The 25,732-nt window shown below is 39.4% G+C and overlaps 1 protein-coding gene across 8 annotated transcripts in view; it reads left to right on the top strand.

The window, feature by feature from the left end:
• The window catches only part of USP25 (ubiquitin specific peptidase 25), a 170,232-nt gene continuing 144,894 nt past the window's right edge, over positions 395-25,732 (top strand). For 3 of the 8 annotated variants that reach the window (XM_018052748.1, XM_018052607.1, XM_018052437.1), the window contains exon 1: positions 395-859. In XM_018052748.1, coding sequence (XP_017908237.1) covers positions 815-859 — 45 coding nt within the window. In that variant the 5' untranslated portion in view covers positions 395-814. The remainder of the gene's footprint in view (positions 860-25,732) is intronic. The other 5 variants (XM_018052829.1, XM_018052795.1, XM_018052677.1 and 2 more) reach the window with 2 other exon arrangements.

The following is a 25,732-nucleotide window of genomic DNA, read 5'->3' as shown; positions in this document are numbered from 1 at the left end:
ATCTGACAGATTCTGGGCATGAAGAGGCACGATGCCCTCCAGCCTTGGCTTGGAGCATCGCGGAGCCGCGGATAGGCGTCGCACAACCTGCCGCAGGGGCGGCTCCGAGGCCGGGCCCGCGTGGCGCTCGTTCGCCCCACCCCGCGGGACTACAGGGCGGGGGGCGGGGCTCCGGAGCGGCCCCGCCTCCCGTCACACCGCCCCGCGGGTCACAATGTAGGGTTAGGGCGGCCTGTGGGCGGGGCTCGGCGGGGGAGGAGCCGCCAGGCGGGGGCGGTGACGGCGGTAGAGGGAGGGGAGGGGAGAGGAGGGGAGGGGAGGGGAGGGGGCGGTAGAGGGAGGGGAGGGGAGGGGACAGGAGAGGAGGGAGGGGAGGGCAGGGGAGGGGAGGAGGAGTTGCGGTAGGAGGAGGACAGCGCCATTCTGGCCGGCCGCTCCCTCTGTCCCCTTTCCCTTCCCCGCAGTGGCCCGCGAGCCGCCAGCGGAGGAGCGCGCGCGCGCGCGTGACGCGTCCGGGCTTGCTAGCGCCCTCCCGCCCCCCAGCGTCCACCGCCCGCTCATGGCCCGGGCCGCGGCCGCCGAGCCGCGCTGAGGCGGGCCGCGCGGAGTCGTGGGGCCGCCGCCGTGGCCCTCGGTGTCCGCGCCGCGCCGCCAGCCCGTGGTGCCCGCGCACGCCGGCCGTCGTCGCCTTCGCGCCTGGCTGGCGGGGGCGCTGTCCTCGCCGGCCGTCCGCGCCGCTCCCTGGGGCTCGGCGGAGCGTGGCAGTCAGGGCCAGCGGAGGCTCGGGGAGCCGGACGCCGGCGCGGCGGGGGCCATGACCGTGGAGCAGAACGTGCTGCAGCAGAGCGCGGCGCAGAAGGTGAGGAGACCCGGCCCCGCTCCTCCGCCCGAGGTGCCGCCCTCCCCCGCCGCGGCCGGGACCTCCCCGCCGCCCGGGCCTCCGCGGCCCCAGCTTTCCCCGCGCCGCCGTCTCCCGCCCCTGCCCGCTTTGGGGGCGTCGCGCCCAGTTCCGGGCTGCGTGTGGAAAGCGGGGTGTAGTTAGCGGGTTTCAGTCCACTTCCTTCTTGCCAATTGTTTTCCTGTAACCGACGGTGATGGGTGTTTGTTGAGCGCGACCTTACATTCCTACACTCCTCTGTATGACTTCCTAATTAAACTTTATCTTCCTCGTCTTTTTTTTTTTTTTAAAGAAAAAGAAATAGCCGGTTGTCATCCCTTGTGAACCCAGTTTTCTTTCCAAGACAGGAGCCTTTCAGATCTGCTATTTTGCAAAAGAGTCTCCACCGCAATTGAATTGCCAGGTACAGGAACCAGGTGGACTCAATGTAAAAGTAGAGGATTTGGTTGGTTCCTTTTTCTTTTTGTTTTTTTCCTTTTTTAAAAAAATATAGAAACTGTCCCTTAAGAAGAGACCTTTTCGGCCATGCTTATTTCAGGTATATTTTGTCCCCTAGGTTTGACCTTGTTCCATCCTCACCCTTTACTCTTGCCTGGGTCACACATTAAAGAGGTTGTTCCCTTAAAAAAAAAAAATCTGGGTTTGTGAAGCTTCAAATCTGTTCCGTTAAGTATAGTTAAGTGAGAGATGCTACTTTTCCCCCTTCGATTTTGCTTTCGGAATCTGAAGTGCACTCTCACGGGTTGCACCATGTTCTGGAGAGTCATTGGCTATGGCTTAATTTTTGGGGAGGGGGTTATTGGTGTGAAAAACATTTTGGGCAAAAGGAAAACCATTACTTTACTCGTCTTGAAATTATGGTGGTGACCACGGTTTGCTGTGAAAAGCTGGTAGAACTATTCGATTTTTCTGGGAGAGTAGTGTGAATGCCCCACCCTGTGGTGTTGATATCAGTAGTTTCTTGGCATCATTGTATCTTACCTGTGCTTGATTTTAAAATAAGGCCTACTGTCGTAAAATGGACTATGTATACTCACAGCGTGCTAAGTTTTTGCTTTGAGATATTTTTAGAATTTTATGGTAGTACTTGAAGTAATTGAAGATGCTCAAGAATTTTGGAAAGCGAGCATACTGCATTGTTATTTTAGGCACTTTGGGGAAGTGTGTTAGTTAATTGTTATTGGTTAATTTGGGCATCCCAGGTGGCTCGGTGGTAAAGAATCTGTCTGCAATGCAGAAGACTCTGGTTCGATCCCTGGGTTGGGAAGATCCTTTGGAGAAGGAAATGGCAACCCACTCCAGTATCTTTGCCTGGGAACTCGCATGGACAGAGGGGCGTGAGGGGGTTTCTGGTGGGGCATGGGGCCATGGGGTGGCAAAGAGTAGGACACCACTTAGCAACTAAAGAGTGACTGGGTTGATTGAGAAGATGTTGCAGACTGCGGTTTATTTACAGTGAAATAATTCTAGTTTTAATAATGGGAGCTTAGGACAGTTTATCTCCTAATCCCCTTCATTCTGTTTTGAATACTTTGAACTTTAGTTTTTGATGTTGAGTATGTGACAAAGTGTTAATACTTAGAGGAGGATCTTGTGGCCATAGTATACTGAGCAATATTTAGTAGGCTTGGTATCCTTCCGGTTTATAGTTCTCTTCAATGTTAAGTGTTAAAGCCTTTTTTTTTTTTTTTTTCAAAGTGGGAAATGTAGCTCATGGTTCTCACATGTCAGATTTGAACAATGGCAAAAAAATTTGTGAGTTTTTAAAATTGATTTTTGACTAATGTACTTAGATAATGCAGATCTGCCCATTTCAGAGGTTTATGCATAAATTTGAATCAAGAATAAATTACTAAAAGTGATCTTAGCCATCAAGTCCAGTTTCCCAGTTTAATGAGTTCCCCTCCTTATGCAAAGGGAGTGGTTGTTAGTCTAAAACACTACCATTTTGACACTGTTTTTAGTATGTGTCATATCATCTCGTTGAGATTGTGGACATTTTTTTGAGCAATACAGTCGCATTTATTTTTATACTTCTATCATGGTGTTTATGTATTAAAGAAACATTTAATGTGTTTGCTTGCCATATGAATATGCTGTTCTTTGTTACTCATATTAGTACTATTTTAAAATATTCATACAGGTTCAAATACTTTAAACCATCTACTTCAAATGAACTGACATTAAAATCCATCAAGGTAGTAACTAGGAAGTAGACTTCAAGCTAGTAACTAGGAAGTGAACTACTTTAGAAGAAACAAAAGTGAAACTCTTTGTTTTTAAAATGGAAACTATGAATTATTAGTAAAATGGGAAGTGTCTAGTGCATACTGCATAACCAAAATTTCAGCCTATTTTCTGCTCTTCTGTAAAAACTTGGTGTATGCTCACGTGTAATATCAGCTTTATGTCTGTTCATTGGAACAGTTTCTTATTTTGTGAGATTGTTGTTTTTTTTTTTTCTTCCCAAAGGATGTATGATTATAATTAAAAAAAAAAAAAGTAGCACAACACTTGGGTCTTTTTTTTTTTTTTTCCCAAGTAACACAAAACTTACAGGTCTTCTGTTTACCTACAGAGTGGCTTGGCTTGTCACAGTGTAACGTAAGGCAAGGGGTGTCTTTTCCTTTGCCTCTGATGTGTTCTTTGCTTGATCACTCAAGTTTGGTCCTGGCAGGGAGTTGTGAGATTGAGTGAAACTGCAAAGAGCCATTTTCCTGAGGTTTAAGATGATACAGGTGAATTGGAGTTGGTATCAGATTAGCTAAGGTTAAGTCCTGTCATAATTTTGGTCTTGAATGTGTATATTCGGCCTTTCTGCTTGATATTTACCTGAAGTGTAGGATTCTCATCTCAGAATTTTGGTTCATTGATTCAGGTCCCAAATGAGGATTCTTTAGGGCAGCAATATATTAAATAGAAGGCATTCTCTTAGAGACCAGATTAATTTGAACAGCTGTGAGCTGGATTCTATTTACATTAACTGTATTCTCCTGAGTCGAATAAATTTTTTTTTTTTTTGGCCTATTTTGTTTCACCACAGGGCTTAGAACAGCTCCTTGCACATAGTTCAGTTTAGTTGCTTAGTTGTGTCTGACTCTTTGCAACCCCATGGACTGTAGCACACCAAGCTTCCCTGTTCATCACCAACTCCCAGAGCTTGCTCAAATTTATGTCCATCGAATCAGTGATGCCATCCAACCATCTCATCCTCTGTGGTCCCCTTCTCCTCCTGCCTTCCATCTTTCCCAGCATCAGGGTCTTTTCCAATGAGTCAGTTCCTTGCATCAGGTGGCCAAAGTATTGGAGCTTCAGCATCAGCATTAGTCCTTCCAATGATTATTCAGGATTTATTTCCTTTAGGATTGACTGGTTGCACATAGTAGGTTTCAGTAAATATTCGATGAATGAAATAGAGTGAGTGCTTTCTAAGAGAAATACAAACTGCAGGGGTTATTTTAGTTCCTTAACTGAATCTCACAATTTAACATGATTGAGAAACAGTTAAGAGCTTCGTAGCTGGAACTAATGGTAGAGAATCTGCCTGCCAATGTAGGCAACATCAGAGATGCGGGTTCCATCACTGGGTGGGGAAGATACCCTGGAGGAGGGCATGGCAACCCACTCCAGTATTGTTGCCTGGGAAATCCCAAGGACAAAGGAGCCTGGCGGCTACATACAGTTCATAGAGTCACACAGAGTCGGATATGACTGAAGTGACTTAGCGCACATGCAGAAACGATGAAAGCTTGAAATTGTGTACATCTGTTAGAATATAGGCAATGTAGTGAAAGAATAGGATGTGGGTTGATCTAAATCACCTTTCCATGACCTTGGACAAGTCATTAAATGCTGCTGAATTTACTTTTAAAGCCTTGAAGATAGATGATTAGACATGAGCAACTTTTTTATATCCAAGTGTTTAGTGGAGCTAAGCATGTGTTTATTCCAGACACAGGATAAAAAAGAGAAAGTAGAGGAGAGAGGCAGAAGGAATCTTATGGATCAACAGTCAGCTTTCATTTAATTATACTGGGGGTTAGGTGGGAAGGAAGTCACAGGTTAACCAAATTAAGAATTAAAACTTGAAAAACAATATAAGTTGAATTCTGGGTAAATTTCTTAGTTGCAATAATGTAGTATTTCTAATTTAGGAATTGTCTAAAGTTATAGAATGTTCATTGGAAGGACTGATGGTGAAGCTAAAACTCCAATACTTTGGCCAACTGATGCAAAGAACTGACTCATTGGAAAAGACTCTGATGCTGGGAAAGATTGAGGGCAGGAGGAGAAGGGGATGACAGAGGATGAGATGGCTGGATGGCATCACCGACTCGATGGACATGAGTTTGAGTGAACTCTGGGAGTTGGTAAAGGACAGGGAGGCCTGGCCTGCTGCAGTTCATGGGGTCGCAAAGAGTTGGACATGACTGAGACTGACCTGAACTGGAAGTTATAAAAATGTAATGTAGCATTTAAAGAGACAGTTCAGTTCAGTTGCTCAGTTGTGTCTGACTCTGCGACCCCATGAATCCCAGCACGCCAGGCCTCCCTGTCCATCACCAACTCCCAGAGTTCACTCAAACTCATGTCCATCGAGTTGGTGATGCCATCCAGCCATCTCATCCTCTGTTGTCCCCTTCTCCTCCTGCCCCCAATCCCTCCCAGCATCAGAGTCTTTTCCAATGAGTCAGCTCTTCGCGTGAGATGGCCAAAGTACTGGAGTTTCAGCTTTAGCATCATTCCTTCCAAAGAACACCCAGGACTTATCTCCTTCAGAATGGACTGGTTGGATCTCCTTGCAGTCCATGGGACTCTCAAGAGTCTTCTCCAACACCACAGTTCAAAAGCATCAATTCTTCGGCGCTCAGCTTTCTTGACAGTCCAACTCTAACATCCATACATGACTACTGGAAAAACCATAGCCTTGACTAGGTGGACCTTTGTTTGCAAAGTAATGTCTCTGCTTTTGAATATGCTGTCTAGGTTGGTCATAACTTTTCTTCCAAGAAGTAAGCGTCTTTTAATTTCATGGCTGCAATCACCATCTGCAGTGATTTTGGAGCCCCCCAAAATAAAGTCTGACACTGTTTCCACTGTTTCCCCATCTATTTGCCATGAAGTGATGGGACCAGAGGCCATGATCTTCGTTTTCTGAATGTTGAGCTTTAAGCCACCTTTTTCACTCTCCTCTTTCACTTTCATCAAGAGGCTTTTGAGTTCCTCTTCACTTTCTGCCAATAGGGTGGTGTCATCTGCATATCTGAGGTTATTGATAATTCTCTCGGCAGTCTTGATTCCAGCTTGTGCTTCTTCCAGCCCAGTGTTTCTCATGATTTACTCTGCATAGAAGTTAAATAAGCAGGGTGACAATATACAGCCTTGATGTACTCCTTGTCCTATTTGGAACCAGTCTGTTGTTCCATGTCCAGTTCTAACTGTTGCTTCCTGACCTGCATGTAGGTTTCTCAAGAGGCAGGTCAGGTGGTCTGGTATTCCCATTTCTTTCAGAATTTTCCACAGTTTATTGTGATCCACATAGTCAAAGGCTTTGGCATAGTCAGTAAAGCAGAAATAGATGTTTTTCTGGAACTTTCTTGATTTCTTGATGATCCAGCAGATGTTGGCAATTTGATCTCTGGTTCCTCTGCCTTTTCTAAAACCAGCTTGAACATCTGAAAGTTCAGTATTCACGTATTGCTGAAGCCTGACTTGGAGAATTTTGAGCATTACTTTACTAGCATGTGAGATGAGTGCGATTGTGTGGTAGTTTGAGCATTCTTTGGCACTGGAATGAAAACTGACCTTTTCCTGTCTTTAACCTTATATAAATCACTGTAAACATTATATAAAATAGGCATTGTTTAGTATTAAATGGTTGGTTATCTTGTTAGCATAAGACTTGGTTTACTGAGAGAGCAGGATCCAGCTACTTATTCAGCTACTTATTCCCCTTTTACTCCTTTCCTTTCTCACCTAGTTTTGACTCTATACTAAGGTTGTAACCCGTTGTCTTAATGAATTTTCATTAGTTCTAATATTCTGATATTCTTCAATATTCTTTGTATGCAATCCATGACATTTGCAAATAATTATCATTCTGACCTCTTCTCTGTCAATTTTGGCACCTCTTTTTTCATATGTTATTATTTTAGCTCAGATTACAGAATACTAGGATTAATAGTAGGGTCTGTAATGTATTGTTTCATTGTAATATGAAATGTCCTTATAGTTACAAGTTTTTAAAATGCTTTGAAATCAGATTTAGATGTTGACTCTTTATCAAACATCTTTTTTTTTTTTTTGCAAGAACTGATGGTGGTATTTTATGATAAGCACAATTGTAATGGATAACACATAACATTTTTACTGAGTACTATGTTAAGAAAGTGTGCAAAGAATTTTGTAACTTCTTTTCAACTTCATTTTCCCAACCACTTTTTTAGGTAGACACTTTTTTTACTTTCATGTCCTGGTTGAGGAAAAAGTATTAGAGAAGAACTAAAGCAACATTTCATTGTTAGTGTATGTTGAGGGTGGGCTTTAAACTCTGAGACTTGGGGGCTTCAGCCATTAACCATTAATCTGTATTGCTTTCTGGCTCGCATTTGTCCTGATGCCTCAGAATTCATTACACTAAATTTTAATCTAAAAATTAGAATCTTCATTTTTAAATGAGATTTGTTACAAGGTTTGTTTTCATATGTGTATGGACTATTAAGATTAGCTCATACAAAGATTAGAAAGCTTTTTGTTTTTTCATACGGTTTTGGAATTGTCTAGCATAGCATTAAGTTAAATCAGTCAAAATTTGTAGCATTTTGTTTTTGATCTTTCAACCTAAGTGCTTGTGGCTTTGAAGTTTTGATGACTGTGACGCTTATTAGGCTGACCGCTTTATTTAAAGCACGTTTTAGTTATGCTTTCCAAATTTTGACTATTATCTTAAATTGTTTTTCTTTCATTATTTAAAAATATTTTTTGTTTTACTTTTTTGTTGTACTTTTTAAGCTGTTGGTTTTTAGTTTCAATACAATTGAAACATTCTGTTTAGAGAATATGATTTGTAATAGTTTTAGAAATTTATTAAGAATTTCTTATGACTAAGCACATGAGGTTTTAATGATCATGTAAAAGAATCTGTATTTTTTGAGTTACAGAGTTCTATATATATATCACATGAGCACTTAGAGTGTGATTTGAATATTTCATGGTTTTATTTTTATATCTTCTGAGCAAGATTGAAGTCTCTACTTTTAATATAATTTCATCAAATTATATTTGTATTTCTAATGGATCTAATCTAAATTTGATTTTGCTGGTCGTTTAGTAAGATTTCATCATGTATATGTGTGTGTATATATATATATAGTGATAACATGTTTAATCTTTTTATTGCCATCTGATTTTCATTTATTTAAAGAGCTTTTTCTTCTCTTAATTTTAAACAAATATATTTAAACATGTTTTTATGTAATAATTAATAGTTTTTCCTCCTTCCTTGTGCTCCCAATAAGACTGTTTAGCATATTTTTTCTTACATCTTTCTTGAGTTTATTGGAATAATATCGAATGGTAATTTTAAATGATTTTTAAAATTTTTACAATGTACTCTATGTCAAAAATATTATTTTACTTAATTGTGTTAAATATTAGTGGCAAGTAAATTTTTTAAAATGGGTATTTAGATGTTTAATTTTAACTATGCTTTTCTGTGTAGTTTAATGCTGTTTAACTTTTTTTGGGGTAGATAATTTAACTTTCTGTGTGTATGTATGTTCTCAGTCATGTAGGACTTTGTATGAGATTATAAGATTTCCTCTTTGGTTTTAGAATTCAGAGATTTTGCACGCATGTGTGTGTGTGTGTTTAACCATCCTGACAAAAATTTTTGATCTGAAAACTATAATGTTCTTCTCAGGAAAAAGATATATATTTAAAAGTTACTACTGGTACTCTCTTCCATTTTTCTTCGTACTCTGAAACTACATTATTTGAATATTAGATACCATTCATCTCGCTGTCTTGCTTCAAATTTCATTTTATATTTTTTTCTATTCTTTTGCTCTGTGTGCTAGAATAACTTTGCTTTGTCTAAAATTATTATTTTTGTATGCCAGTTCTGTATTTGCTTCCTTCATAAGTGGTCAGATACTTTTTGTCAGGTTTGTTTTAATTCTAGTTGGTTCTGAAGTACACAGCATGGAATTAATCATAAACTTTGGATCATAATCAGCTATCAGTGCAAATATGTTTTCATTTATTTATGAAATAGCAAATTAATCTTTGATGATAAGTACACATTAAACCCACTGCCTAAGGCAAAACTGAGAACTTTGAAAGTAACCTATATCTATCCATATAATCACCTCATCCCATCCCTCTGTTTTCATTTGAGATTGTAATCAGCTTGAATCCTGTGTTCTTTCTCTTTGATTTCCTTTTTATTGCCTCTCTGATTCCAAAGACACATATTTTTAAATTTTAGTTGTTTTAACTTGGGAAACTTTTTTCACCTTGCTATATAAATGAAATTTATGTGTATGATAATAAGAGTTTTAAAAGTTGTGTTTGCAACAACTAGACCTGTTTGCACTTAATTTTTGTATCTGATGTGTTAGGGATCCAATGTAATTTTTATTCTGTGTATGATTTTTTTGTTGTCAATCTTACCTTATTGAAAAGTAAATGCTCTCCCCCACTGAACTGACATACCATCTCTGTCATATGTAAAAGTTTTATGGAAAATGCGTTTTTGTTTCCCCCCTTTGCTGTTTTGTTCCACGGTTCATTTTGTGAATACCATCCTGTCTTCATTGTTAAGGCTTCATAATAGTCTCTGTACTGAAACAGGAAGTTTGCTCTTCTTCCAGTGTGCTTTGGTAGCTTCCTTAGAAAGTTTAGAATAATCGTACCAAGTTCTCTGAAAAACCCTGTTTGAGTTTTTTTTTTTTTTTTTCAGTAATTTTATTGACCCTGTAGAGCAATTTGGAACTTCTAACATCTTTTATGATACTGAGTCTTTCTATCCATGAACAGGGTGTACTTTTTTTTTTTTTTTAATTTAGCTCTACTTTAATATTTTTGTTGTTTAGTTGCTAAGTCATGTCCAACTCTTTTGCGACCCCATGGGCTGTAACCCTCCAGGCTCCTCTGTCCATGAGATTTCCTGGGCGAGAATACTGCAGTGGGTTGCCATTTACATCTCCAGGGGACCTTCCTGATCCAGGGGTTAAAGCTGCATCTCCTGCATTGCAGATGGATTCTTTACCACTAAGCCATCTTAGATCTTTAATATTTTTTACTTGGCTTATGATTTTCACAGTAGAATTCGTGTACATTATTTGCCCTATATAGTTGATTTTTCCAATAACAATATTATAAAATACTTTAAAATGTTTGTTATTTGTTACTGGTGTGTGTTCTAAAGGAGATCAGTCCTGAGTGTTCTTTGGAAGGACTGATGCTAAAGCTGAAACTCCAATACTTTGGCAATCTCATGCGGAGAGTTGACTCATTGGAAAAGACTGATGCTGGGAGGGATTGGGGGCAGGAGGAGAAGGGGCCGACAGAGGATGAGATGGCTGGGTGGCATCACCGACTCGATGGACATGAGTCTGAGTGAACTCTGGGAGTTGGTGATGGACAGGGAGGCCTGGCGTGCTGGGATTCATGGGGTCGCAAAGAGTGGGCCACGACTGTGCAACTGAACTGAACTGAACTGAACTGGTGTGTGTGAATGCAGCTGACTTTTGTACATTGATTTCATATCTCGCCACTTTGCTAAAATTTTTTCTGATGTTTTTTGAGAGATGTTTTTGGATTTTTTATATAAAGATCGTGTAAATAAATCATGATAGTTTTATTTAAAATTTTTATGCTTATAATTCATTTTTTCTTGTATTAGGTAAGACATCTGATAAATGTTTAGAAGTGGTGATGGTGGATGTTTCTATTTTATTGCTAATTTTAAAAGGACAGTTCTTACTTCAGTACCTGATATACTACTACTTTTTTTTTTTTTAAGATTAAAGTTTTATTTATTTTTGGTTGCGCAGGGTCTTTGTTGCTGTTCTTGAGCTTCCTCTAGTTGTGGCGTCAAATTGGGGCTACTCTTTGTTGTGGTGTACAGGCTTCTCACTGCAGTGACTTCTCTTGTTGTGGAGCACAGGATCTAGGCATATAGGATTCAGTAATTGCAGCACGAAGGCTCGGTAGTTGTGGCGCACGGGCTTAGTTGTTCTGCGGCATGTGGAATCTTTCCAAACCAGGGATCACACCCGAGTCCTCTGCATTGGCCACCAGGGAAGAATGGTCCCTGGTGTACTTCTAAAGTGTTTTTCTTGGGCATATACATAACTGTTGTAAGGTATTGCTAAATCATTATTCACGGTGATTGTACCTTCCCATCAGGAATGAATGAGAGTTCCAGTTGTCTGTTATCTTTGTAACGGTGTTATCAACTTTTATATGTTAGCAATTTTAGTAAGTAGTGGTACTTCATTGTGATATCAGTATATATTTCCCGATTGACTGTGGTTTTGAGCACCTTTTCATGTACTTATTGGCTATTTTTTGGATGATTTTTAAGTATTGTTTCTCATATTATTCAGGTTTACATTCTCACAGGATCAGCAATAACAAAAGCTACTTATTTTTCGAAGTCTGAAGATGGCAAAAAAGTTAAAGATGTTCCCAGAGGTAAAAACATTTACGGGCCAGTACTATATGCTTACAAAACAAAGTGAAGTTGCACAATTTTTCCTACATTTCATATTTTTTCTAGTAATGCCTCATAAAAAGGCTCCCTGCTAAAGAATGAAAAGGCTTTTCTTCTTCATGCCTCAAATTAACACCAAATTAATCTCTTTATTAATTAATTACACACAGAATAATAATCTTATGATGTCTATTTTTTTCCATAGGGTAAAAAAATACTTTCACATTGTAGTTGGCTTGGAAGTTTGGAGAGAACTTGGGGTACCAGTGATGGGGAGGCATAAACTGTGGACAGGTAAACAATTAAGTAGAGAAAGATGTTTCTTATGGTTTTTGGTCCATGTTGGAACAAGACAGAAGAGTAGCTTGTTTTGAACTAGAAACTTCTTATTTGTTGGGTTTTTGTTGGTGTTGTCTAGCCTGGAAGTGGGTCTGTTGGGCTGAGTGGCACTAGCTTTGAGGGCAGGATTGACTGTGGAGCTGAGAGCTAGATCCTAGGTAAAGAGGAAGGATATGGGAGAGGATATGGAAAGAGGGACCAGGAGTGAAGAACCATTAGTGGCCAGGATCTGATGCTGTGCTTATACTCATGTGAGAACCAACCATACACTTGCATATACTTAAGTTTATGCATCATAATTTGAACCAGGGTACATGCAAAATCAAATGTCACCTTTGTTTGAGATGGAGCTACAGAAGCAAGCTTGGACTCAGGGTGTGGGTCTCTCTGTATCCTCCACGGAGGCCTCTGAGCTGGTCTTGGCACTTTAGAAAGAGGGCCCCTGAAGTCTTCCCATAAAGCTTTAAATAAATTGGGTCAGGACAGGGCCAAGGAAGAGTGTTGAAAAGAAATTAGCATCAGTCCACTGCCTCAGGTCTAAAATGACCAGTTTGGGAGGCAAGAAGGAGCTCTCTGCGCAGGCCTCCTGGGGTTATGAACTCTGTTCTCATTGCTCCATACAGATTCTCAGAACTGAATTCCAGACTTCTTCCCCAGTGGGCTGGGATTTCAAGTTGGTAATAAAACTGCAGAACTAATAGAACTGATTATTTCCATTCCTGCTAGTGGCTTCAGAGGGAGGGCTCTAGTGCGTCTGAGCATCTTAGGCTGCGGTGGGGTAGAGAAGGCAGCATGTGAGCATATTTGGTGGTTCACTTATAGTTATGAACCATTAACCATTCTATGTTGACAGGTTAATTGGTTATCTTTTTATATGTTTATGAACTATTGTTTTTTTCTCTGTGGAATTCACATTTGTTTCTGGTTGTTTGGGTGGGGGGAGGGGGAGTTGTTTTACTTTTTCCTTTTTGATTTGAAGGAATTCTTTATAGTTTAAATACTACTTTTTCCCTCAACTTACATATCTTGGAGATGTTTTTTCCCATTTTCACCATTTTTCTTGCTCCCTTTGTGTTTTTCTTCCATGAATAGGAGTCCATTTTTATTTAATCTCATATGTAGTTCAGTTCAGTCACTCAGTTGTGCCCGACTCTTTGCGACCCCATGGACTGCAGCACGCCAGGCCTCTCTGTCAGTTACAAACTCCTGGAGTTCAGTCAAACTCATGTCCATTAAGTCAGTGATGCCATCCAACCATCTTATCCTCTCATCCCGTTTTCCTCCTGCCTTCAGTCTTTCCTAGCATCAGGGTCTTTTCCAATGAGTCAGTTCTCCGCATCAGGTGGCCAAAGTATTGGAGTTTCAGCTTCAGTATCAGTCGTTCCAATGAATATTCAGGACTGATTTCTTTAGGATGGACTGGTTGGATCTCCTTGCAGTAAGGGGCTCTCAGGAGTCTTCTCCAACACCACAGTTCAAAAGCATCTTCAGTGCTCAACTTTCTTTTAAAGTCCAACTCTCATATCCATGCATGAATGCATGACTACTGGAAAAACCATATCTTTGACTAGACAGACTTTTGTGGACAAAGTAATAACTCTGCTTTTTAATATGCTGTCTAGATTGGTCATAACTTTCCTTCCAAGGAGTAAGCGTCTTTTAATTTCATGGCTGCAATTACCATCTGCAGTGATTCTGGAGCCCAAAAAAATAAAGTCTGACACTTTCCACTGTTTCCCCATCTGTATGGCATGAAGTGATGGGACCGGATGCCATGATCTTAGTTTTCTGAATGTTGAGCTTTAAGCCACCTTTTTCACTCTCCTCTTTCACATTCATCAAGAGGCTCTTTAGCTCTTCACTTTCTGCTGTAAGGATGGTGTCATCCGCATACCTGAGGTTATTGATATTTCTCCTGGCAATCTTTATTCCAGCTTGTGCTTCATCCAGCCCACTGTTTCTCATGATGTACTCTGCATATAAGTTAAATAAGCAGGGTGACAATATACAGCCTTGACGTACTCCTTTTCCTATTTGGAACCAGTCTGTTGTTCCATGTCCAGTTCTAACTGTTGCTTCCTGACCTGCATACAGGTTTCTCAAGAGGCAGGGCAGATGGTCTGGTATTCCCATCTCTTTCAGAATTTTCCACAGTTTATTGTGATCCACACAGTCAAAGGCTTTGGTATAATCAATAAAGCAGAAATAGATGTTTTTTTGGAACTCTTGCTTTTTCGATGGTCCAGTGGATGTTGGCAATTTGTTCTCTGGTTCCTCTGCCTGTTCTAAATCCAGCTTGAACATCTGGAAGTTCACTGTTCACATATTGCTGAAGCCTGTCTTGGAGAATTTTGAGCATTACTTTATGGTGTGTGAGATGAGTGCAATTGTATGGTAATTTGACATTGTTTGGCATTGCCTTTCTTTGGGATTGGAGTGAAAGCTGACCTTTTCCAGTCTTGTGGCACTGCTAAGTTTCCAAATTTGCTGACATATTGAGTGCAGCACTTTCACAGCATCATCTTTTAGGATTTGAAATAGCTCAACTGGAATTCCATCACCTCCACTAGTTTTGTTCATAATGAAGCTTCCTAAGGCCCACTTGACTTCACCTTCCAGGATGTCTGGCTTTAGATGAGTGACCACACCATCTTGATTATCTGGGTCGTGAAGATATTTTTTGTACAATCCTTCTGTGTATTCTTGTCACCTCTTCTTAATATCTTCTGCTTCTGTTAGGTCCCTACCATTTCTGTCCTTTATTGAGCCCATCTTTGCATGAAATGTTCCCTTGGTATCTCTAATGATGCATGGGTCATGTTGGCGAGGTCTGACAGAATGTGGTCCACTAGTAACTTAGATGTAACCAAAATTAAAAACAATACATCAGAATAACAAGGTTAACTTAATTTGACAGATGGTAGTGTTTTATAGAAGCTCTATTGGCATTTTCAGCTTCAACCAAGGAAAGTAATATATATGTATCAGCATTATTCTTACAAAATATGGTTATTAAACATACAAAGTAGATTTTATTGCTGTTGTCATCTATATTCCATCTGTAACCTCAGTACTTATTTGATAGTATTTGTCTTAGAGTAGCGGTCTCAGGCTTTTTGTTGTCAAAAATCTTCAGAGATGTGCCCCCAGGTTTGATCATAGTTTAAAACTTTATTTTGCTGTACTTCAGTAAATGTATTATACTTATTCCAGTATCTCTTCTGAACAGGTTAGGTGATTTAGTGTAGAGCGGAATACACTTGTTATTAATAAGGGGTAAACAATTGTACCTTACTTTTAAGTTAATGCCGAATACGTATTATTTGTTGAAACTTGTCAATTCTGCTATGAGCACGTCTTAGTGCCTGGACAATCAGGAGGGTGGGATACTACTGAACAGTGTGATAACTGCTTTTGCAGATACCATGGGACAGTATTGTTGTACTGGAACAACAATTGCATTCTAATTACTGCCACCTCCCTTAAGAGTTGTTGAATTTTGTTGTGGTGAAGGTTTCAGATCTTTTTGAGTGTGCTGCCAAAAATGCTTAGTATTTAAACACGTACTATAGACACAGGGAATTTGAGAATTGATGGGTAAGAAGACAGTCTGAAGTAGGTGTAGGTATGGGCAAGATTTTTGCAAGCTTGTCAGATTTTGCTGTGTATTTACAGTACATATATTTTAAGTATGTACATTTGGGCTATACAGCATACTAAAGTTTGGTTGCTAATACCACGGACTGTGTGTTTACTTAATTGTAGGAGTTTTTCAAGGTTTGGTCTTCGGTTTTCTGCTTTCTACTTTGCAAGCTTTGAGTGTTTATGTAATTTGTCATTTGTATACGTTCATTACTACTAAATTTGTATTTTCAAAATAATTTAAAACTTTCACCCTCACATAAACTCTTGTTTCATGTTTTCAATTGCATTTCTGCTTAGATATCCAGTTATCTCTCATTATCATGTCCATCTATTCATTTGTTCTTTTTTTGAGCAGATAGGTATAAACAATACACTATAAAATAGCTTATCGTTTGGTGGTGGTGGGAGCCAGAAATGCATACATTATATTAAAAGTTAAGTGAAGTATATGGAGCTTCCTTGGTGGCTCAGACAGTTAAGAATCCTACTGCCATGCAGGAGTCCTGAGTTCGATCCCTGGGTTGAGAATATTCCCTGGAGAAGGGAATGGCTACTCACTCCAGTATTCTTGCCTGGAGAATTCCAAGGATAAAGAAGCCCGGTGGGCTGCAGTCCATGGGATCGCGAAGAGTCAGACATGACTGAGCAACTGATGCTTTTACTTCTTTCCTTAAGTGAGGTGTATATAGGATATATTGCTAGGACCAAGGAGAGGATCTAAGAACAGGAAAGACCTCACAGAGGAGGTGATGTTGAAGATGTATAGGGGGATGGATGGTATCGTTTGAAGCAAAGAGAAGTCCATGAGCAGAACAAACAAAACAATTTGGGGCCTTGGTATATCTATAAGTAGCTATATGTGACTGGCTGTGGTATAATATATAATACTCTCTGGCTGCTCCTTCCTCTCATCCTTATCCCCTGGCAACCTGAGGTTCATTCTTTAAGTCTGTGAGTCTGTTTTTGTTTTGTGAATAAGTTAAATGCAATGTCTGCTGTATATTTTTAGGTGTTTTTTTTTTTTAATTTAAATGAAACAGTGAAAGACTAAATACTTAGTCTTTTCCTTTGGTTTCTGTCACAGGAATTTGCTGCCTTTTGTATGTTAATGAGATAACTCCTGGATGGGGGGACTAGATTGCTTCAGGATGGGAGCTTTGCCTCAGAAAAAACAGCCACTATGATTAGAGCCTACTCCCCTGTCCAAGGAGGAAAGAGGCACTAGAGATTGAGTCCAGTCACCAGTAGCCAACAATGTAATGCATCGTGCCTACCTAATGAAGTATCCAGTGCCTTGTACACTTGTAGTAAGTGCTCAGTAAACGGTGGTTCTAAGAAAAAACCAACCGTATATGGTTAATTTTCCCCTTCCTGATTGTTTTTGAGATTTCTCTCTTAAAAATACAGAATTGTATCATTAATATATTCAGTTCATTTCAGTTCAGTCACACAGTTGTGTCCAACTCTCTGCGACCCCGTGAACCGCAGCACGCCAGGCCTCCCTGTCCATCACCAACTCCCGGAGTTCACTCAGACCCACGTCCATCGAGTCAGTGATGCCATCCAGCCATCTCATCCTCTGTTGTCCCCTTTTCCTCCTGCCCCCAATCCCTCCCAGCATCAGAGTCTTTTCCAATGAGTCAACTCTTTGCATGAGGTGGCCAAAGTACTGGAGTTTCAGCTTTAGCATTATTCCTTCCAAAGAACACCCAGGGCTGATCTCCTTCAGAATGGACTGGTTGGATCTCCGTGCAGTCCAAGGGACTCTCAAGAGTCTTCTCCAACACCACAGTTCAAAAGCATCAATTCTTCGGCGCTCAACCTTCTTCACAGTCCAACTCTCACATCCATACATGACCACTGGAAAAACTATAGCTTCGGCTAGACGGACCTTAGTTGGCAAAGTAATGTCTCTGCTTTTGAATATGCTATCTAGGTTGATCATAGCTTTCCTTCCAAGATGTAAGCGTCTTTTAATTTCATGGCTGCAGTTACCATCTGCAGTGATTTTGGAGCCCCCCAAAAAATAAAGTCTTACACTGTTTCCAGTGTTTCCCCATCTATTTCCCATGAAGTGATGGGACCGGATGCCATGATCTGAGTTTTCTGAATGTTGAGCTTTAAGCCAACTTTTTCCACTCTCCTCTTTCACTTTCATCAAGAAGCTTTTTAGTTCCTCTTCACTTTCTGCCATAAGGGTGGTGTCATCTGCATATCTGAGGTTATTGATATTTCTCCTGGCAATCTTGATTCCAGCTTGTGTTTCTTCCAGTCCAGTGTTTCTCATGATGTACTCTGCATAGAAGTTAAATAAGCAGGGTGACAATATACAGCCTTGACGTACTCCTTTTCCTGTTTGGAACCAGTCTTTGTCCTAACTGGACTCTTACTCATACAGTCAACTTCCTTAAAAGGATTTTTTGTATCCTAATAAAAATTAATATATTTTTGGGATACAAAAAAAATTATTTTTGTGTATAGATATATATATATATTTTTTTTACAATTAATATATTATTAGGATACAAAAAATGCTTTTAAGGAGGTTGATTGTATGAGTAAGAGTCCAGTTAGGACATAGAAACTATACAGTAATATGAATGGCAAAAGTTTAATATAAAGAAATATTGACTAGTAACAAATGATAAAGTGTTATCATTTGAATTATCATTTAAAGAACTCTGAAGAATAGAGGAATAAATATGTTTGGGAGAGGTCTCACCGAGCCCCGAGACTGAGATTCACTTCTTATTGAAGAAGTTATGATTGAAGTCCACTGGATGGAGGACATGTGTGCTGAGTTGCTGGAGCCTGGACACTTATGTAAATGACCCTTTTATCGGTCTGGGAAAGAAAGTGGTATAGAGCACATGCTTTATTAAACCTAGCTGTATGTCTAGAATAATGCAGTTTCTAATAGTCAATAGTGAAAGTGTTATGGCTCATTCGTGTCCTACTCTTTGCGACCCCATGGTCTGTCCATGGTATTCTCCAGTCAAGAACACTGGAATGGGTTGCCATTCCCTTCTCCAGGGGATCTTCCCCACCCAGGGATCAAACCCTGATCTCCTGCATTGCAGGCAGATTCTTTACCATCTGAGCTACCAGGGAAGCTCAGTCAATAGGATGTACTGTATTTGTAATTAGGATGACCAAATACTGTATTTGTTTTAAGGAATTGTTTGTGATACCTAGAGCTGCTAGGAGTTATGTGGTATTCTAGTTGGAAAGTTCTACTTAGAGCATGCTAATTTTGCTCTATTAGTTTAAGAGATTTTATTTTTAGACTGGAAATTAATAAAAATTTAAGTACAGAAACCAAGAGACACACAAAGATTTAATTGGACAAGAAGAAATATATTAGGAATCAACCAAATCATTAGCATCAAAAACAAGTTAAAGATACACTTGATTTAAACTGTAGAGATTGCAGTTCACAGATGTGAGTTGATTCATGACAGTTTTGTTTACCTACATTTTCCAGAATATAAGCATTCTAATTTAAAAACACAGTGTTCCAAAAGGTTTTGCAAGTTGGGTTTTTGTAACTCTAAATGCATGTTCCCATAGAAACCATGTTTCATGGTATTAGATTTTTGTTTGGCCTAGAAATGTATTTAACTCTGTGTGAACTTAGCTTATCACTCTGGGTCAGGAAGATCCCCTGGAGTAGGAAATGGCTATCCACTTCAGTATTCTCCTCTGGAGAATCCCATGGACAGAGGAGCCTGGTAGGGTACAGTCCATGGGATCACAAAGAGTTGGACATGACTTAGTGACTAAGCACACACACACACAAAACAGTATATTTTGGGGAAACTGTTTAGTTTCTAATTCTGTTGCATATCTTTTGTCTGCCAGTTAGTAGGCATAGAGGGTTCTCTTCAGGGCATGGACATCATGCAGGTGTTAGACTGGTTAAAGGGCTGCAGTAGGGGTATGAACTCTGAAGGGAGGAATGATGGAAACTTTTATTGAGGATGAGCAAAGTGTCTTATTTTTTCACCTTATTCTTTTTTGTTTGTTTGTTTTTTTTTTTTTTTAGAGTACATAATGCTTAAGGTTGTAGATCTGGATTCTATAAAAACATGGGGAAAGACTTTAAGTTCAGAATTTCTGGGATTTCTAAGGCTAAATGTAAATAGTGAAGAATACAAAAAGCATACTTTTAGATTTATACATCCATAAAAGTATGTGATTATTTTAATACTGAAGTGCTGTTAACCCAAAAAGATTGAGATGAACCTTAACTCTATGGCAGTAGAAAATAAAAGATAGCACAGCTATTCTTGAGATTAATACGTAGATTATTTGAATTTGGAAATTTCAACAATACTGTACTATACACTCCCTTTCAGGCAGGATGGACATTACCAGGAATAGGCAATAAGGCCTTCTGTGAACTTCTCAGTGCAATGTAGGAAAGTGTAGAAAGTTTGCTAAGCAATTGGGCGTGATTTATGCATGCTTCTTGTTTCCTTCTCCAGTTTAATTTGTACCTCTTTCCTGTGGCTGAGTTCAAGCCCTGTGAGGTGACTTACTCCAGTTCACCTGTGCAAACTGTTGCTTTCATTTATTTGGTCAATATTTACTGTGTTTCTACCACATGCCTGACACTGTACTACTTAGTTACCAGGAACACAGTGATGAGGGAAGTAGACACCCTGTGTTTCTCTTCGGTGTAGAGTCTGATGATTAATCATTATATATTATTACAGTCTGTGGTGTCAGAGAAACCTCTGACCTTAACAGAAAGCAATTGAATATCCTCAGACCTTTGAATTAGGAAGCAGAATAGTATTGTGTACACCCTGACTGGAAGAGGAAGCGCAAGAGGGGAAAGCAGTGTAAGGTCAAGCTAGAAATAGCTGGGGCATGTAAAGGGCCCTTTAAGCTGTGAGAAGGATCACACTGTAGGTAAGTTCCTCAGAGAGGTCATATGAAGGTGCACATATATTATTTGAGGTTATATATGAAGAGAAATGAAAGGTAGTCATGTTGTTCTCCTTAAAATTATGGATAAAAAAAGACTTATGAAGATTTTTTTTTCTTATATATCTGGTTACAGGAGGTTTGGGTCTTACAATGAGCTACATGAAGGATATATTACATACTTGAAATTGTCTGTCAGTGAACTTCGAAATGTTTTCCATTTGGTGCCTAGCAATGCTAATTCTGAAATTTAAGTCATGTGATTTTGAAGTTGATGAATGCTTTGGGATTTCCTATCAAATTGTTGTTTTGTTTTTTTTTTTCCTTAGAAATGTTTAAAGTTATTTTTAGAGGTTCTTATGAGAGTTGCCATTTTTTCCCCTGAAGATGGAAACCTTTGTCTTCTTGCTTTTGCATAAACTGTTTTATTTATATTTAGAAATTCAGTCAAAGGAACCAAAGACTGTCTTATGAGTCACTCACCTCTCTTAACACAGAAAGCTTTCCTGCCTTGTGGTCATCAGTGCTCCAGTTCTTTTGTACCACTTTCTTGTATCAAAGTGTTTAATGTCAACATAGTAATGGATTTTGGGGCTGAGTATTTATTTTTTTTACTACATCTTTAATCTCCAGAATCAGCTACCATGGAGAAAATGTGGGAGACACATGGACTGTGGAATTTGAAAAATTAGACAATCATTTCTGCGTTTGTACTTCTTAGTCTCTTAAATATGTTATTCGTTATAAAAAGAGTGATTTTCTAGAGGATTTGTGTGTGTGCATGTGTGCATATATTATTTGAGATTATATACCAGAAGCACTTAACAGTCTGGCATGCAGTAAGAGCATAATAAATACTTGTATTCATTTTTAGCCTTAAGTCAGGGATCCTTTTTTTGCATTTTCAAGAAACTATACCAAGGTAAATATGCTGTAGTCTTACTTAAATAGATTTAAAACAGACCCAGTATTATATAGGATCAACAGGGGAAGGAAAGAATTCTCTGAAACATTCTGATCCATACTTTATATTGAAGTTACTGGTACCTTCTTCTCCTTGAAATGCACAGTATTGGATTTTACACGTATTAGGTACTTAAGGATGTCATCACTCAGTAAAAATAACATCAATGAAGAAATCTGAAGGCCTGTAGATAGTCTGGGCTTGTTCGCTTACTGATTTTTGTGGTGTTTGCAAACCATTGTTTGAACATTGTGTCTTGCCCTTCTTGATTCAGCAGTGTCAGCAGGTTACAGCCACCTCCTTATACCGTTCAGTTCAGTTCAGTCTCCCAGTCGTGGCCAACTCATTGCGACCCCATGAACCGCAGCAGGCCAGGCCTCCCTGTCCATCACCAACTCCCGGAGTTTACCCAAACTCATGTCCATTGAGTTGGGGATGCCATCTAATCATCTCATCTTCTGTCGTCCCCTTCTCCTGCTCTCAATCTTTCCCAACATCAGGGTCTTTTCAAAAGAGTCAGCTGCATCAGGTGGCCAAAGTATTGGAGTTTCAGCTTCAACATCAGTCCTTCCAATGAACATCCAGGACTGATCTCCTTTAGGATAGACTGATTGGATCTCCTTGCAGTCCAAGGGACTCTCAAGAGTCTTCTCCAACACCGTAGTTCAAAAGCATCAATTCTTCAGCGCTCAGCTTTCTCTGTAGTCCAACTCTCACATCCATACATGACCACTGGAAAAACCATAGCCTTGACTAGATGGACCTTTGTTGGCAAAGTAGTGTCTCTGCTTTTAAATATGCTGTCTAGGTTGGTCCTAACTTTCCTTCCAAGAAGTAAGCGTCTTTTAATTTCATGGCTGCAATCACCATCTGCAGTGATTTTGGAGCCCAGAAAAATAACGTCTTGACACTGTTTCCACTGTTTCCCTATCTATTTCCCATGAAGTGATGGGACCAGATGCCATGATCATAGTTTTCTGAATGTTGAGCTTTAAGCCAACTTTTCCACTCTCCTCTTTCACTTTCATCAAGAGGCTCTTTTGTTCATTGTTCCTTACTGCCATAAGGGTGGTATCATCTGCATATCTGAGGTTATTGATATTTCTCCCAGCAATCTTAATTCCAGCTTGTGCTTCTTCCAGCTCAGCATTTCTCATGATGTACTCTGCATATAAGTTAAATAAGCAGGGTGACAATATACAGCCCTGACGTACTCCTTTTCCTATTTGGGACCAGTCTGGTGTTCCATGTCTAGTTCTAACTGTTGCTTCCTGACCTGCATATAGGTTTCTCAAGAGGCAGGTCAGGTGGTCTGGTATTCCCATTTCTTTCAGAATTTTCCACAGTTTATTGTGATCCACACAGTCAAAGGCTTTGGCATTGTCAATAAAGCATAAATAGATGTTTTTCTGGAACTCTCTTGCTTTTTCTATGATCCATTGGATGTTGGCAATTTGATCTCTGGTTCCTCTGCCTTTTCTAAAACCAGCTTGAACATCTGGAAGTTCATGGTTCATGTATTGCTGAAGCCTGGGTTGGAGAATTTTGAGCATTACTTTACTAGTGTGTGAGATGAGTGCAATTATACTGTAGTAGATAAGAAATTTATACAAGGAAGACCTCAGCTCAGAAAAGGAATTCTGGAGATGATAGTGTTGGGTCCACTTTGGATACAAAATCATTAGTCAAAGAAGAGAGAACCACATGGCAGGACATTTTTAGTTAAGAATCAGGGTGTTTCAAGGACCAGAAGTATGGTAAGTAAGAAGTTGCAAACCTTGAAAGAAGACCAGAGTCTTAATCACAACAGAAATGAAAGCAGCAAAATCATAAGATTGTAGGAAATGAAAGTGCAATTTTTCAAAGATAGAAAAAAGCACAGCTGGAAGATGCCAGTAGCAAATAGGAAAACTTGACAGATGAGGTGGTTTCTCTTCCATAAACTTAGAATTTTCTCATTGCTTACCTCTAATGATCTTGTTCCCATTTCTTGCTTAGTTAAGAAAATTCATTTACGTTTTCTTTTCCCACTCAGCCTTCTTTCCCACCCTAATCCTTTTCATTGTTTCACTTTCAGTCAAAATTCATGAGACCGAGAACCATGCTAGACATGCACCTGAATAGCTTTGTTAGGATTGTTAGCTGACATTATTGTGAAAAATGAACAAAACACACCAAATGATAACAAAGTTTTAGATGTTACTTTTTCTATATAAAATACTCTTATATGAGTATTCTTATTGTACTCACTTGGAGTCACCTGTCACTGTAACAGACCACACCAAAAGTTAGTGACATCCCAAATATTATCATGTTCAGGTTGGTTGGTTGGGGTGACTATTCTCATGTGGCTCATTCTTCTGGGGCAAGTGGGTTACCCAGGTTATGTTCTTAATGAATTGCACAAGTTCAAGAAGGCAAGCCCAACCATGCAAGCACATTTCATGTCTCCTAATATGCCATTGATGAAAGCTTGCCTCATGGCCAAGCCAGTCATCAGTGCAGCAAGGAAATACATTTCTGAAGCTTCAGTATTTTGGCCATCTGATACAAAGAGCCAACTCATTGGAAAAGACCCTGATGCTGGGAAAGATTGAAAGCAGGAGAAGATAGTGGGAGAGGATGAGATGGTTAGGTATCATTACCGACTCAATGGACATAAATTTCAGCAAACTCCAGAAGATAGTGGAGGACAGAGGAGCCTGGTGTGCTGCAATCCATGGGGTCACAAAGAGTTGGACATGACTTAGTGACTGAACAGCAACAACTAGTGGGAGGAAGTGAGAAGTGGCAAAGTGTGTGGATACACAGATGGGAGAAGAATTGGGAGTCTAATGCAGGCTGTGTAAGCTTTTCTGGGTTTTACATTCTTTTTACATCTTACCTTGTACTTGTTAACATAGACACACTATTTTTGTAATCTTAGCTTAATATGATTTAAGCTTAGCTTAATTTAATTTGTAAATATTAACTTCTATATAGATTATATATTTGCTGTTTAAAAATACACAGTTGTTTGTTTAAATTAAACCGTGCTTCTAGGCTCATCTGTATCAAACTCATTTGAGATGTTTACTAAAAATGAGGATCCCTTAGCAGATCCAGATGCTTCTGGAATCACGATCTCTGGGTGTGGGGCCTGGGAATCTTCTTTATTGATAAATTTATCAGGGCATTGTCTTGCACATTACAACTTAGAACTTCTTCATTAGTGGAAGGACATTTGCATTATTTCCGTTCGAATTGCATTATAAATAATAGCCAGCATCATTTGTACAAATGATTAATTTGTTTGGGGTATTCAGAAATCTTTCCCTGATATACAATTGAATAATTTGCAGTTGAGGAAAACTATATTCTGTGTAAAGAATAGGGTTTGGAGTGCTGGTGTGGGTGGTTACAAACAAGCTTGTAAGATCTTTCAAGTATTTTATGTTCACTAAAATAAAATGTAGAATTAGATAAAGAGAATTTCTGTATAATTTGTATACATCTTTAATTTGTAATGTTGGATATTGTGTAAGTTAGTTGTGGTTCCATTGCTTGCTATTGGTAATTTTTAAAATGAAAGTAGAAAAGTTGACATGTCTAAAGAGAATTTTACTTTTCTCATATTTCAACACTCTAAATTTGGCAGTTCAGTTCTTTTATTCAGCTATTTTGTTTATATGACCTCTGTTCATATACCTTACTATATATTTTATTTTTAGTCTCAGTTATCTCAGCTTTTAGTAAGATTTTTATGGAAATTAAAATTTGTTCATGTCATAGCAGATACTGCCAGTGGCTGTTTAGTGCACATTCTTCATTCTTTTCTTTTTCCTTAGCAACAAATTTGAAGTGAAGCTTGTTGCCTAACTGAAAAATACATTTCTCAACCTTCTTTGCAGACACGAAGGGCCATATGACATGGCTTTGTTCTGCTCAGTGAATGAGGCACATGGGGCTTGGTAAAGAAGGTGGAATCATTTAGCAGACACTGTGTCCTTTCCCCTGTATCTTATCTAGCACCTGGACTGGATGCTAGAGGAGGAAGTATAGAGGGACATTTAATAAATGCCATGTAAGATTGTTTAGTTGGGAAGACAGGATTTCAACAGATCCTTTTATTCTAGTGGGGACTTGCTTTCCATGTCGTATCACCCATTGAGCTTTCTCTATTTCATAGTTCTGTCTTCAGTTTTGGGGAACTTGTATTAAGAAATGTAGAGATGGAAGGAGGACCATATTCTTA

The sequence above is a fragment of the Capra hircus genome, chromosome 1 (assembly GCF_001704415.2).
Source record: "Capra hircus breed San Clemente chromosome 1, ASM170441v1, whole genome shotgun sequence".
Classification (NCBI taxonomy): domain Eukaryota; kingdom Metazoa; phylum Chordata; class Mammalia; order Artiodactyla; family Bovidae; genus Capra; species Capra hircus.
Note: the sequence above shows the minus strand (reverse complement) of the source record. Positions and strands in the feature narration are given on the sequence as shown.